This window comes from Erythrolamprus reginae, chromosome 1, assembly GCF_031021105.1.
Source record: "Erythrolamprus reginae isolate rEryReg1 chromosome 1, rEryReg1.hap1, whole genome shotgun sequence".
NCBI classification, from domain to species: Eukaryota; Metazoa; Chordata; class Lepidosauria; order Squamata; family Dipsadidae; genus Erythrolamprus; species Erythrolamprus reginae.
Window position 1 is genome coordinate 333,431,787 of NC_091950.1, and position 14,895 is coordinate 333,446,681.

General features: G+C 43.3%; 1 protein-coding gene across 1 annotated transcript; it reads right to left on the reverse strand.

Moving 5' to 3' along the window:
- Window positions 1-1,806: 1,806 nt before the first annotated feature.
- Window positions 1,807-14,881, reverse strand: PSMB1 (proteasome 20S subunit beta 1). The gene is made up of 6 exons (XM_070733918.1): window positions 14,683-14,881; window positions 12,815-12,922; window positions 11,953-12,034; window positions 8,466-8,595; window positions 5,462-5,568; window positions 1,807-2,120 (listed from the first exon to the last, which is right to left on the reverse strand). The coding sequence occupies exons 1-6, from the start codon at window positions 14,790-14,792 to the stop codon at window positions 1,935-1,937; spliced, it is 723 nt and encodes a 240-aa protein (XP_070590019.1). The 5' UTR covers window positions 14,793-14,881; the 3' UTR covers window positions 1,807-1,934.
- Between the last annotated feature and the right edge of the window lie 14 nt (window positions 14,882-14,895).

Consider the following 14,895-nt stretch of genomic DNA (forward strand, 5'->3'; position numbering starts at 1 on the left):
GATAAAGAACTCTCTTAATTAAAGAACCATCTAGCCCAGCGGTGACCAACTATGGTAACCTTATACGCATGCTGGCTCAGGAATTCTGGGAGTTAAAAGTCCACAGGTCACAATGTTGGCAGAGTTGCCATCCTAATTTAGCCCGATATTATCAACACTGATGAATGATGGCATTCAGGCCATTTCCCCACTTTTGTTCTAGAGATGCTGCAGACTTAATTTGGAGTTCTTCTGCCCACATAACGTGACGTTTATTGCCAGGTTGCAGCCACTTCTATGCACCGTTTAGCTACAATTAGCAATTAACCAACTAACAGATTGCTTATATCCATATTCCTTAATAGATTACTGAAGGCGACAGGCAGCTTAATCTGACAATCAGAAGTTTGTTGATAACTTGTAAAAATATTTTGGAGCCATTTCCAAGCCAGAGACTGAGTAAGATACATTATACTATACATGGAAATCTTGAGGAGCGGAGAAAGAAAAAGCAAATGAAGAAACACACAATGCAGTATCACAATGCAGTCTACTCCTTCTGTACTTGCTTCATCACATTGCTTTCAAGAGTGTAAGGCAGGGCAGTAGTAGGTTCCTACCGGTACGAATGAGGACGCCACACCAGTAGTAAAACTGGAGCTGCATGCACAGCTAAGGGTCTCTGGTGCGTGCATGTCCTAGCAAAATTTTGTACAGGAAGCAAAATCTCATGTGTGAGATTTTGATGATTGTTTTGCTTGTGCACATAAGCAAAATTGCCAAAATATCACACATGTGTGCGTCCCTGAGTAAGATTTTGCTTCCTGCACAGAAGCAAAATCTCACTGGGACGTTCACACATGCCAGAGACCTAAAAATGTGTGCGCAGCACACCAGTAGCGGCAAGCCCCACCTTCATCAGTGGTATCAAACTCGATTTCTTTGAGGTTGAGCTGCCCATTGTGTGGGCAGCTCAACGTCACTCATGTTTGGGGGGGGGGGGGTGTCACCTGTGGTAGCCAAGTGCTAAGGCAGGATTTCCCTCAGATGCTCCTTCTCTCTCATCATAATCTCTTTCCTTCCTTTTTTTCCCTTCCCTCTTCATTCTTTCTTCCTTCTCCTTTCCTTACTTTTCCTTCCTTGCTCTCTCCCCATCTTTTTTTTCTTTCCTCTTTCCCTTTCTCTTTTCCTGTCCCTTCTTCCCATATCAAATGCAAAAGGGGAAACATTTCTCCTTTTCTTTTGAGTTTGCTAGCCCTCTGCCAGTGAAAACGGAGCTTAGATCATCAGTACCTGGGAGGAATTATCAATAGTTTCAGGAAGCGGCATCATACGGTTGGAATCTACGCTTAGAAACTAAGTAAGGTCAGGCCTAATTAGTACTTAAATAGCAGCTCAGAAGGGACGACCAGGGTTTAGTCAAGGCAGGGAAGTTTAAAAACAAAACCTAGGAGGGAAAATTACTTCTGCTGTGTAATGCTGGCAGGGAAACTAGACATCATCCCTTTTCTTTTTAATAAATTGGTACCAAGAAATGGCAGTTCTTCAACTGCTGTTTTTTTAAATGCACATTATATATAGATATGCATATAGAGTCTTCATCCGCATAGCTACTTTTAAGCAAGATGTCCTCTAGAAATTTTGAAATTTCAAGAATTCCCAGCCAGTTTGCCTATAAAAATGCACAACAAATGAATCCGTCGGCCTTTAAGAAATTCCTTGTATCCCGCATCAAATAAAAAAATTAGATCATTGTACAAAGAATACATTCTCTCAGTAACCTAAGGTCACATAACATATTTATAGAATATGCCATGAAACATTAACAATGAAACAATGAAAGTTTTTTTTATTCCTTATTTTACTTTATCAAATGTTAACATGCTACCTGTAAACAATCTACATAAAAATGACTGTTAAGAGACCAAGCATTTTAAACTTGGATGGTGCAGTGGTTAGTCTCTCCTCAATGGGAAGCTTTCTTCTTGAATTCCATCTTTTGTGATAATGCATATCTTCAGGGCATCCCCTGTATAAACATCTCTTTCCGCGGCAGAAATGAAGACATCCTTTACCAGCTGCAAAGCCTTTTCCAAGGACAAAGGCAATTGATTCACGCCCTGCATGTTCTTGAGGCCAACCTTTTAAAGAGAAAAAAACATTTCAAATACTGATGAGGAACCTAGTTAGGGTAATGAAACGTCTTCAAGAAAACAAGTAAGCTCAGAGAACACCAAAGAACTCACATTTTAAATATGAGGGTTGCCCAGAAAGTAATACACTACATTTTTTCCGTTAGCCTACAGTAACGGTATGAATGCGAAACCTTAGATATACATTATTTGAATTGTCAGGAGTGCGTGTGTAAATTTTGCATTTCTTCAGACATATAGTGTAGCTGCAGCAGTGTTTTGAAATGGTATCTGTAAGTGATGTACATTACAAGCAGCATGTCGTCATTGAATTTCTCACTGCCGAGAAAGAAACTGTTGGGAACATTCACAAATGTTTGTGTACAGTTTACAAGCTCAGATTTTCATTTGTTTGGGCCATTAAAGGATGCAATTTGTGGAAGACATTTTGAGGATGACGAAGAGGTGATTTGCACAGTGCAGAAATGGCTTCGTGACCAGATCAAGGAGTGGTACTGACGGGGCATACACGCCCTTGTGTCTTGCTGGAGGAAGGTCATAGAACGGGATGGAGATTATGTGGAAAAATAGGGAGTGTAGAAGAAATATCAATCTTTCGTGTATGTAAGTTTCATTGTGTTCAATAAATAATTTCTATGTTTCTAATTGTTGGGAAAAAAATGTGGGCAACCCTGGTGGTTAATAGCAATAGCACTTAGACATATATTAGAATTTGTTGCAAAATCAAAACCAGAAGCACATACAGATGACTGATTCAGCTGGATTCAATAACTTGACATAATAACAGATAAATTTACAATACCATTAGCAGATTATTCCTTCAATTAAACACAAGCAGGAGAGTTAGTTTCATCTCAGCAGAGCCGTACAGAGAGGACAGGAGCCACACCCAGCCTTAAGCTTAAGTTTAAATTTTGATTCTTTGCACGGAACTCAGAAGTGTTCAAGCTCCTATTGGCTGACTTAGTTGCTATGCCTATACATTGGTTAACCTTGTGACCACTGGCTGTCCCAGTTCAGGAATATCTTAACAATTTATATACTACTTCTGGTGCTTTGCAGCCCTTCTAAGGGGTTTAGTCAGCATATTGCCCCAAACAATAGCTTGGTAGAACAAGTCTACTGTGTTGATTACAACAGTAATGATTCAGCATTACATTATAACAATTTCACCTTTTCAGATGCATTAATACAACTGTTATCTGAATGCAGCAAATCATCCTACGTACTACAAAAGCAAATGGGCGGATTCCACTTATCGCTGCTACTGGTGCACTTCCCAAGGAACTGTGACCTCGGCATGCACTTGCAGGCGCCTGAGCAAGACACGCGTGCAAGTGAGATTTTGATGGGGGGGGGTTTGCTTCCGCACATGTGCAGAAGCAAAAAATTGCCAAAATCTCACGCACGTTTCCTCACAAGAATTTGCTTCTTGCGAATGCGCAAAAGCAAAATCTTGTTTGGGTGCGCACAATTGAGCAGTGGGGATGCAGAGCTACAGTGTGGCCCAAGCCAGTAGGAACCCAATACTGGTGTTCCTATCATTTAAATGAAAGTAGCATTCAGATCAGTGAGGAGTCTCAAGAGGGATGAAGCTGCTGTTCTTCGCTTGTAGATGAGCAGACTTCCAATGCGCCATGGCTGAACACAGCTCATTAGATTGCAACAGAGTTTTGTAGGAACACGCACACACATTCTGCCAAAATGACTCTGCAGAAATGACCGGCCTCTCACTCATTCACAGACAACCTGTCAGGGAATTGTACAGCCGGAGTCAGAGATGCTGATACCAATCAGTATTATATAAAAGAAATATGTGTTGAGTAAATAAGGTATGCAAACGGGAGCATTGTTAGGTAAATCAACACAGAAGGAACATCAGGAGGTAAATCGCAGAGAGCACGTAAGGCGCACAGAGGAAAAAAGGCAGGACACAAGGAAATTCCCTCTTTTCACTCACAGCTCAGATTCCCTCCGGCAGTGGCCAGCTCCCTTCAACCAATAACTATAACTGTGTGTTCTTACTCATTGTCCAATCCTTCACTGCTCCAGCTATTACATTTTAAATAACTTAAATAGAACCTAAAGCTAGTGTCAACCTGCCAAACTACTTCAACTGAAAGTACTTGAATGCTTCCTTCTGCTTCCTTTCTTGGTTGTTATTGGGGGGGGGGTGGATGGAGAACTTAGGAATGTGGTGCCTCAACTTGCTAGTCATAACATCTACCAGCTGGCATGAGAAGCAAGGTCATGTTATCGGAGCCAGGCAGGAACCTACGACTGGACTGATTGGCTCATGCGAGAGACCTAGGAAGGTAGAATAGGGGGTCCTATTCTTTTAACTATCCCTATGTGAGAGAATAATTTTCAAAGTGTCGATAAAATGACACTGAAAGAAAAAGAACTGCAGAAAAAACAATTACTGCCAATCTGCCTTCTTCTGAGGGCCTGTATACTGCACTAGTTAAAAAGGGAGCATTGAAAAATATTAACTGACCCTCACATCCTGGACACAAACTGTTTCAACTTCTACCCTCAAAACGTCGCTACAGAGCACTGCACACCAAGACAACTAGATGTAAGAACAGCTTTTCCCCGAACGCCATCACTCTACTAAATAATTCCCTCAACACTGTCAAACTTTTTACTAAGTCTGCACTTCTATTTCTACTAATTTTTTCTCATCATTCCTATCACCCATTTCCTCCCACTTAGAACTGTATGACTGTAACTTGTTGCTTGTATCCTAAGATGTTTATTTGATGTTTATTTGCTTATTTGAGCCCTATGACAAACATTAAGTGTTGTACCACATGATTCTTGACAAATGTATGTTTTCTTTTATGTACACTGAGAGAATATGCACCAGGACAAATTCCTTGTCTGTCCAATCACACTTGGCCAATAAAGAATTCTATTCTATTCTATTCTAAATGTAGTCAATACATTCTTGAACCTGAGCCAAACTTCAGAGTTCTGACTTCCAAGAATTCATTACAGTACTCATAATCATGACAGCTAGTAGGCAAGAGAGAAAAACCAAGTTGTGCAAAACTCTTCAATTGAGGTTTTATAAGGCTCATTTTAAATCACCACAAGCAGAGTGACAACAAAATGTCAGTGGTTATGAATTTACTTTTCTTATTCCTACATTGTTTTCCCAAGATAGAATTCAAAATGAACAAATCACATTATGGCTTACAGTGATGGATCCTTTCATTGTCTGAAAAATTATTTTGATAGCTCCCAAACAATTTCAAGTGTTTTAGAAAGAGTTAAGGCCCCAGACATCACTATATCAATAAATGTGCAATTGGAAGAATACTTACTTGATTGTCCAGCAGAGGTTGCAGCATGGCACTAGCTGATCCACCAGCTTTGAAACTATCTCTCTGGTAGGATCCTACTGGATCAAAACTGTATACTGCACCTTTCCCTACGAAAGTAAATACATTTATAACAATGTCAATTGCTGGAATAAGTGAACTTGACCATTAAATACAGTGTAACAAAACTGATTCAAAATAATAACCACTAATAAAGCGAGGAAACAGTACAAAATAATGAACCAGGTTAAACCATCTAATGCAAACGGAAAGATTTGTATTTCCTAGACAGAACTTTAGTTTAAACTTGCATTTTTAATAGATATATCTGTTAAATAGATGTAGTATACTTGAATAGGTATAACCCCCTAACCGACTGCAACAAGAAAGGCATATAAATAAGGAACTAAATAAAAATGTTGCACTATATAAAAATATAAAGTCTGTATCACATTTCCTAAAGTCACAGAATTTTTACTGTAAACATAAAAATGAAACAATAATAATCTTTCTTTTCTTAACATAAGTAATCACAATGACTTATCTTCCCAATTTTTTAAAAAAATTAAAGACTGGTAGCAATAGCTAAGCAATAGCTAAATGCTTACTATTCAATGATAAATATTAAATACTGTAGTTCTACCCACTCTTTTAGATCTTTTGCAAAGTTTAGATTTTCTTGGTTGTTTACAAAATAAAAAATAATTGGTTCTAAAGAGGAATCATCATATGGATAGAAAGAAAATTCTGAACCTGTCCTTGTGAATATGTAATAATTCAAATGAAAATCTTTGTTCCTTGTTTAGAGCTCTTTTTTGTGTCTATTGCAGGGCATAACACTCCATGGAGTTCTTCAAACTTGGAAGATGCTTCTCAGGGGAGAAAAACTGAGGATAAAAGCCAGCGGCACTTTGTCTATTGAATGCTTGTCTTTTGATCCAACCTGATATTTATATGTTGGAACTGTATGTCTAGAAAGATGAAACTCTCTTAAAGAAAAAAAAAATCCTTTTTTTAAAAATTGAACATAAACATCCAGAGGGTTGGTTTTTTTCCATTTTAAATTCCCAAAAATTTAAAACATACTCCACTGTAGAATAAGTTCAAATGAACCCGTTTAAATATCAGAGGACTGCTCTTTAACCATCAACTGTGATTTATAGCACAATAGAAAACTATTATGGCAGTGATAGCGAACTTATGGCACGTGTGCCAAACGAGGGCACACGAGGCATTGTCCAAGGTCAGCACCAGTATTCATGTGCGCCACCTGATTTTCAGCCTTCTTTTTGGCTGAAAGCCTCCTGAACCATGCAAATGGCGAAAAACAGCCTAACGGGCCAACCAGAAGTTCACTTGGGTATGTCACCCCCAGCCTCCTTTTTGCTGTCAGAGATTTTCAGGAACTTCTTCGGCTTTGGACAATTGCAGCCAGGCCTCTCACATCTCGGTTCATTTCTGCTGCAGCCGCTAAGGTTTTCCTGAAGGCCTCTGCAGCCAAAAACAGAGCTCCAGATTGATCTGGAGCTGTTATCGGCTAGAGAGGACTTCAGGAAAGGCCTTGGTAGCTGACAAAGAGCTCAGGATCAATCCGGAGCTCTGCTATGGGCTGCACAAACCTTCAGGAAAGACTTGCTGGCTGCAGAACAAACAGGCTGAGGTATGCGAGGCCCAGTTGCAATTATCTGAAGGTAAATAGTAGGGAAGCTCCACCTGTTTAATTTCTGAACTTCCAGGTGGCCCATTGGGCCATTTTTCACGGCTCCTAGGTTTTAGAAGGCTTTCCTGAACCCTGGTGAGAACGAATAACAGCCCAATGGGCCTACCGGAAGTCTGGAAGCTTCAGTTAGGCATGTAGGCATGGGGGGGGGGGGAACCTGGGGGGTTGTGCGCATGCATGGGGGGGGGCAGTGTAGTTATTTTGAGCATACATGGGGGAGAGCAATGCATTATGGGTATGGGCATGCACGCCCACCCTTTTGGCACCTGAGCCAAAAAAGGTTTTTCATCGCTGTATTACAGTGAAACCATAAGTTTTACACATTTATAAACATGCCATTGCTATCCTGAGATTTACATGTCTGGGGAGGTGGGAGTTGTCATGCTTTATTTTCATGGTTGTTTTTAGTCCAGGCTGTGTTTTTTTAAAAATCATTTTCATTCAGCATTATATTTTGTAAGCACTGTATGTGCTAAACCAAATACAGTAGTACCTCTACTTACGAACTTAATTTGTTCCGTGACCAGGTTCTTAAGTAGAAACATTCGTAAGTAGAAGCAATTTTTCCCATAGGAATCAATGTAAAAGCAAATAATGTGTGCAAAACCATTAGGAAAATCCAAAACTTTAAGGCTTTAAAAAAAGAAAGCTGCTGCGGGCGGACGAAGCTGAGGCGAACGGAGTGGGGGGAGGGACAGTGAGAGGTGGGAAGTGGTGGAAGTCCCAATGAAGCAAGGCGAAAAGACCCTCTCTTGAGCTCCATGAGTCCTTGCCTCCCGTTCTTCCCCACCCCACTCTGATCATTTCCCCCACACCTTTCTCCTCTCTTGAGCTCTATGAGTCCACCACTCACTGTCCCTCTTCCCACTCTTTTCGCCTTCATCCAGCTGCCACCTCTTGCTGTCCCTCCCCCCACTCCGTTCGCTTGCCACTGCTTCCCCTCTCGCTGTCCCTCTCAAGTGCTCACAGCAGCAGCAGCCAAGAGAGAAGCGAGGGTTCATAAGTAGAAAATGGCTCATGAGAAGAGGCAAAAAATTCTTGAACACCCAGTTCATATCTCGAAAAGATTATAAGTAGAGGCGTTCCTAAGTAGAGGTACCACTGTACTGCTATAATTCATATTAAAATACAATCCACATCGTAAAGATTTTACTATTGAAATAGTAATTTTAGAATTATATTGTAAGAATTGCTTTATTTTCCCAGTTAAGGCTTTTATCCTATTATCCAATATCTCAAGGGAGGTGATTTCCTTTCACTTTTACACTAATCCAAACACAACTTTACCTTCCTCATCCAATCCACCAATTATGTTGTACACATAATATGGGAAGAAGCGTCGGGAGTAAAGGATTGTAGAAAGCATGGCTGCAATTGCGCCTGAAGTCATGGTCTTGTTATTGGAATGCTTGTACATCTGGAATATATTTACAGCAGAAGTAAGCAAATGTTCTTGCTGAAATTGTCCCTAACACAAATTAACCAACAAGTTGATACCCAATGAAAAAAAATAACAAAATAAAAACAGCACTCATTTGTTGCAGCCAGGAAAAATAAAAACATTGTTCATTAATGAAAAACCGAATAAGGCTGGTTATTTATTATATTGTACTGTCCAAGGCAGAAGATTAATTTCCTTCTTCTGCTACAGCTAGAACTGGATTTCTAATTTTGATTACAAATTCAGATCTTCTATACAAGTTTGCAATAAGCTGTTTAGGCAGCCACGATCGCTCATTATTACATGTTTGCTACATTTCATTTATTCAAACACGGTTAACAAAAAGAATGCAGCAAATTCATTTGGTGACTTGCACTATCTTAACAATAGTATACAAGTGAAATATATTCTAGCACCTTCCTTAAAGAAACATTCATTTGAATGCTACATGTCAATTTGAAAGGATCTCCTAACAATTTGGAGAATAATAAACATGTCAGTTTACAAAATCTGAAATATGAAACTTGGAAAAAAGAACAGTAATTAACTTTGCCCCAAAAATGCTTTTTCAAAAGGCAAATGAATTTTCTTTTATGAAAAACAAAGTCCACTTGTCTTTTGAAAAGGCACCTTTGGGACAACTATGACCTGGATGTCTGAGAATCTCCTCAGACAGTAAGAAACCTTAGACATTTGCTTTGTCACATTTTCTGTTTTTATAAGAGTTTACTGTAATGCAAATTATTTGTAAATTAACACTAGCAGAAGAAGTTGTAAAAACATTTAACCATCTGAGCAAATAGAAATACAGAATTAATTATATGTACAAAGATGAACCTGAGATTTAAGTGTTAAAGTATCAAATTACAGTGATCCCCCGGTTATTGCGTCCCCGACCATTGCGAATGGGCTACATCGTGATTTTTCAACCCGGAAGTAAAAACACCATCTGCGCATGTGCGCCCTTTTTTCCTATGGCCACACATGCGTAGATGGTGTTCCCCGCCGGGCAGATCAGCTGCTGGGCGGCTTCCCTGGGTCTTTCCCCTCTTGCTGGCGGGAGGGCGAGAAGCCCCCCCAGCACCCGCTCGCCCTCCGTTCGCCCGCCCTTCGCCCGGCCACCCGCCATTTGCTCGCTGCTCGCCCGGCCACCCGGGTTCGTTTGGCTTCGGGACTCAGTTGGGAAGCGGCACGGGTGTTTTAAAAGGTCTCTGCCGGCATGGGGGGCTTCTTAGCACCCCCCCAAACCCGGGTTGGGGGTTCGGGGGGGGTAGGAAGCCCCCCATGCCGGCGGAGACCTTTTAAAACACCCGTGCCGCTTCCTAGCTGAGTCCTCAAGCCAAGCGCAGAAGTTAGCCTTGAATCTCTTTGAATCCCGCCGCTTCTGCTGGATACGGGCGATGGGGGGGCGAGCTGCCACACCCCTGGCTTCCGCACCGCTCGTCCCACCCACCGCCCGTATCCAGCAGAAGCTGCTGGATTCAAAGTGCTGGGGTGGGGGGCTGTCGGGACACCCCCCCCCACCCCAGCACTTTGAATCCCGCCGCTTCTGTTGGATACGGGCGATGGGGGGGGCGAGCTGCCACAGCCCCTGGCTTCCTCACCGCTCGTCCCACCCACCGCCCGTATCCAGCAGAAGCTGCTGGATTCAAAGTGATTCAGGGAACAGAATGGAGCCTTCCGCGGCGGGGCTGGTAGGAGGGGAGCCGAGGGGATAACCGAGCCCAGCCCCGTGGGATTCGCCTTCCTCCCGCCTGCAGCCGAGTGATCGTGGGCTCCTTCGCAACCTGAGAGAGCTTCCTGGTTTTCGTGAGCTTTCATGCCCAGGAAGCTCTCCGAGGTTGCGAAGGAGCCCAGGATCACTCGGCTGCCGGCGGCAGGAAAACGAATGTCACGGGGCTGGGCTCGTCTCCCACCCCATAGCAGCCCCGCCGCGGAACGCTCCATTCTGTTCCCTGCCGGCCCGATTGAGCGGCCGGCGGTCTCCATTCAGGGAACAGAATGGAGCCTTCCGCGGCGGGGCTGGTAGGAGGGGAGCCGAGGGGATAACCGAGCCCAGCCCCGTGGGATTCGCCTTCCTCCCGCCTGCAGCCGAGTGATCGTGGGCTCCTTCGCAACCTCAGAGAGCTTCCTGGTTTTCGTGAGCTTTCATGCCCAGGAAGCTCTCCGAGGTTGCGAAGGAGCCCAGGATCACTCGGCTGCCGGCGGCAGGAAAACGAATGTCACGGGGCTGGGCTCGTCTCCCCCCCCATAGCAGCCCCGCCACGGAACGCTCCATTCTGTTCCCTGCCGGCCCGATTGAGCGGCCGGCGGTCTCCATTCAGGGAACAGAATGGAGCCTTCCGCGGCGGGGCTGGTAGGAGGGGAGCCGAGGGGATAACCGAGCCCAGCCCCGTGGGATTCGCCTTCCTCCCGCTTGCAGCCGAGTGATCGTGGGCTCCTTCGCAACCTCAGAGAGCTTCCTGGTTTTCGTGAGCTTTCATGCCCAGGAAGCTCTCCGAGGTTGCGAAGGAGCCCAGGATCACTCGGCTGCCGGCGGCAGGAAAACGAATGTCACGGGGCTGGGCTCGTCTCCCCCCCCATAGCAGCCCCGCCACGGAACGCTCCATTCTGTTCCCTGCCGGCCCGATTGAGCGGCCGGCGGTCTCCATTCAGGGAACAGAATGGAGCCTTCCGCGGCGGGGCTGGTAGGAGGGGAGCCGAGGGGATAACCGAGCCCAGCCCCGTGGGATTCGCCTTCCTCCCGCTTGCAGCCGAGTGATCGTGGGCTCCTTCGCAACCTCAGAGAGCTTCCTGGTTTTCGTGAGCTTTCATGCCCAGGAAGCTCTCCGAGGTTGCGAAGGAGCCCAGGATCACTCGGCTGCCGGCGGCAGGAAAACGAATGTCACGGGGCTGGGCGCTAGCTCTCGCCGCTTTCGAGCTGAGTCCTGAAGCGAATTCGCTTCAGGACTCATCTCGAAAGCCCGCTAGCGAGGAGCCGAAGATTGGGGGCGGCGCGGCTGTTTTAAAACGTCGCCGCCAGCATGGGGGGCTTGCCAGCACCCCCTGGACCCCCAACCCGTGTTTGGGGGGCTGCTAGGAAGCCCCCCATGCCGGCGGCGACGTTTTAAAACAGCCGCGCCGCCACCAATCTTCGGCTCCTCGCTAGCGCTGCGGAAGTTAAAAACACCATCTGCACATGCGCAGATGGTGTTTTTACTTCCGCAGCGCTACTTCGCGAAAACCCGCTCGTTGCGGGGGGTCCTGGAACGGAACCCTCGCAACGAGCGGGGGATCACTGTAATGTAACAAATGAGTACAATTTCCAACACTAAGCCATATACAATAACCTACCTTCAATCTTGCTTCAATTATTTTAGTGAGGGTAAGACAATCTCCATGAAATCCACTGCAGCCAATAACTGTTGTATCTGTCCTGTACACAGTATTGATAAGATTGTAAATAATCTTGAAGACTACAACAATATACTTTCCTAAGGTTATTTTATTTATATATTTCTTTCCATACTGCAGTAATCTACTACTGTATGTCACATATAGAAAATATTTCTAAATTCCTCCTGTTCAAATTTTCATAAACCATTAGAGAAATTAAAAGTTTGCTACTTAAAATTTTAGAACTAAAAGTTGGCTTTGGACTCAAATGCTATGATTCTACACATATTGGATCTGTGTTCACTAATGTACGGTAACCACAAAGTGTGCACATTTGCTTATATGCCATTCACAATATGCCATTATATGATTATCCTGACACACAATGTGATTGCATTTATTTACTTTTGATGGCTTAGGAGGGATGATATGACCAATTTTATTGATTATATGTTCACTAGCAATTATCATTCATTTATTCATTCAAGTCATCAAAATGATTCTGGTTGATGACCAAAATTAACAAATTCATTGTGAACTTTTCATAATATGCTTGATATGCAATGCTGGATGTGCAGGGGTTCTGAAATCTTTAGTTTCAAACCCTCTGATGTATCATCCTAATAAAAATATTAAAAGAAGCTTTCAGTAAAGCATCTTATTTTATCTAATATTATTCTATTAAACAGATAAAATTAGCATCATGTTTTTTTAACACCATTTTAGTACTTTGACTTAGAAATAAATGTTTTCGTGGGTTTCTTCCAGATATGACTAAGTCTGGATCAAACTCATCAAAATAAACTCACTTTAAACTTACAGTTTATAACATTTAGGACTCTCCCGACTATGAATTGCATAGTCTTCACTCAGTCGGGTGTCTGAGGCGACAACAACGAAGTCTTCACCAGCAATTGCCAATATGGTCCTAAGCAAAAGAAAATAATAATTATTTTTTTCTTAATTGTTTAGCCTCCATTCATTTAAATTTACTCTGAAATTTTGAAATTTGAGCATTTTAGTTTTAGCTGTGAATTTTTTACTTTTTTTTCCAAAAACGATAGGGTTATGCTCAGTGGGTCAAGCCAGGGGTTGCCACAAAGAAGGAGTCAACCTATTCTCCAAAGCACCTGAGGGTAGAACAAGAAGCTATGGGTGGCAGCTGAACAAGGAGAGAAGCAACATAGAATTAAGGAGAAATTTCCTGACAGTTAGAATAATTCATCAGTGGAACAGCTTGCTCCATAAGTTGTCAATGCCCCAACACTGGAAGTTTTTAAGAAGATGTTGGATAACCATTTGTCTGAAGTAGTGTAGGGTTTCCTGCCTAACCAGGAGGTTGGACTAGAAGACCTCCAAGGTCCCTTCCAACTCTGTTGTTATTGTTATTGTTAGATTGGTCTAGGCGGGGGTTGCTACTTACCGCCACTACCTGTACGATGTGTGCGCAGCTCTGTGTCTCTGACATACACACGCAAAGCGAGTTTTTGCTTCTGCACATGCACAGGAAGCAAAATCTTGCGAGAGGATGCGCATGAGATTTTGGTGAATTTTTTTTCCTTCCGTGCATGTGCAGAAGCAAAAAATTCTGTGCATGCGCAGAAGCAAAAATTCTGTGCATGCGCAGAAGCAAAATCTCTCTGAGGTGCACACGGGTACACGCCAGCGACGCAGAGTGGCCCGTACCAGCTAGCAACCCAATACTGGATTGGCCTGTAATTTCCAACTTTTGGACCAGCTTTTTTTAAAAATAGGGATGACTAGCTAGTGATCGTAGGTTGGGTAAGAAGCAAGTCCTGAAGGATTTTTTTAAAAAAAATTATGCTTAGGAGGTTCAGCCAAGGTTGTGGAGAGCTTTTAAAAGAAGTATGCATAAAGTACCATCAGGTCCAATAGATAGAGATGGTCTTAGGTTGCACAATGTCTTTCTAATATTTATCTTCTGTAAAATTGATTTGTTGTTGCCAGGTTTGGGGATCCTTGAGTTAGAAGCCAGGTCGAGGCTTTTCAAGGGGTTTATAGATGAGGTTTTAAGTTATAGAATAGAATAGAATAGAATAGAATTTTTTATTGGCCAAGTGTGATTGGACTCACAAGGAATTTGTCTTTGGTGCATATGCTCTCAGTGTACATAAAAGAAAATATACATTTATCAAGAATCATGAGGTACAACACTTAATGATTGTCATGGGGTCAAATAAGCAATGAGGAAACAATTAATATTAATAAAAATCTTAAGGATACAAGCAACAAGTTACAGTCATACAGTCATAAGTGGAAGGAAATGGGTGATAGGAATGATGAAAAAACTAGTGGAATAGAAGTGCAGACTTAATAAATAGTTTGATAGTGTTGAGGGAATTATTTGTTTAGTAGAGTGATGGCGTTCTGGAAAAGAACTGTTCTTGTGTCTAGTAGTCTTGGTGTGCAGTGCTCTGAGGGTAGGAGTTGAAACAATTTGTGTCCAGGATGTGAGGGGTCAGTAAATATTTTCAGTTATGAAAGAGACACGAGCTTGGGGGGGGGGGGGGGGCGGACAGGACAACGCTCCCGTCGCTTTCCTACTTCGCAGGGAGAGGAGAAATAGAAACTACAACCATTGATGGGGGTGGGGAGGCAGGATCGGTCTTAAAAGGGAGAGGAAGTACCCAAAGAAAAGCCTCGGCGCGCAACAAACGAAGTGCTTACCCGCCATTGAAAGTATACGGAGAGAAGCGACGTTGCACCGCAATGCTCTGTTCAGCCTCTCTGGGCAACCCGAACACAGATTCGGCGTAGGCAGCGGCCGACAGCATCATTGCTCCAAATCCCCCGGCTTGCTTGCTTGCTGTCTCACGGCAAGATGGCGGAAGCGGAAGCGGACGCGGCTAATAGCACCACCCGAAAGCGCCCTGACTTGTC

Coding starts and splice junctions, on each gene's coding strand:
- PSMB1 (XM_070733918.1), bottom strand. CDS start 14,792: ATGATGCTGTCGGCCGCTGCCTACGCCGAATCTGTGTTCGGGTTGCCC. Junction 8,596..11,952: donor TAATTGAAGCAAGATTGAAG/GTAGGTTATTGT, acceptor AATATATTCCAG/ATGTACAAGCATTCCAATAA. Junction 2,121..5,461: donor AACCTCTGCTGGACAATCAA/GTAAGTATTCTT, acceptor TCTCTTTAAAAG/GTTGGCCTCAAGAACATGCA.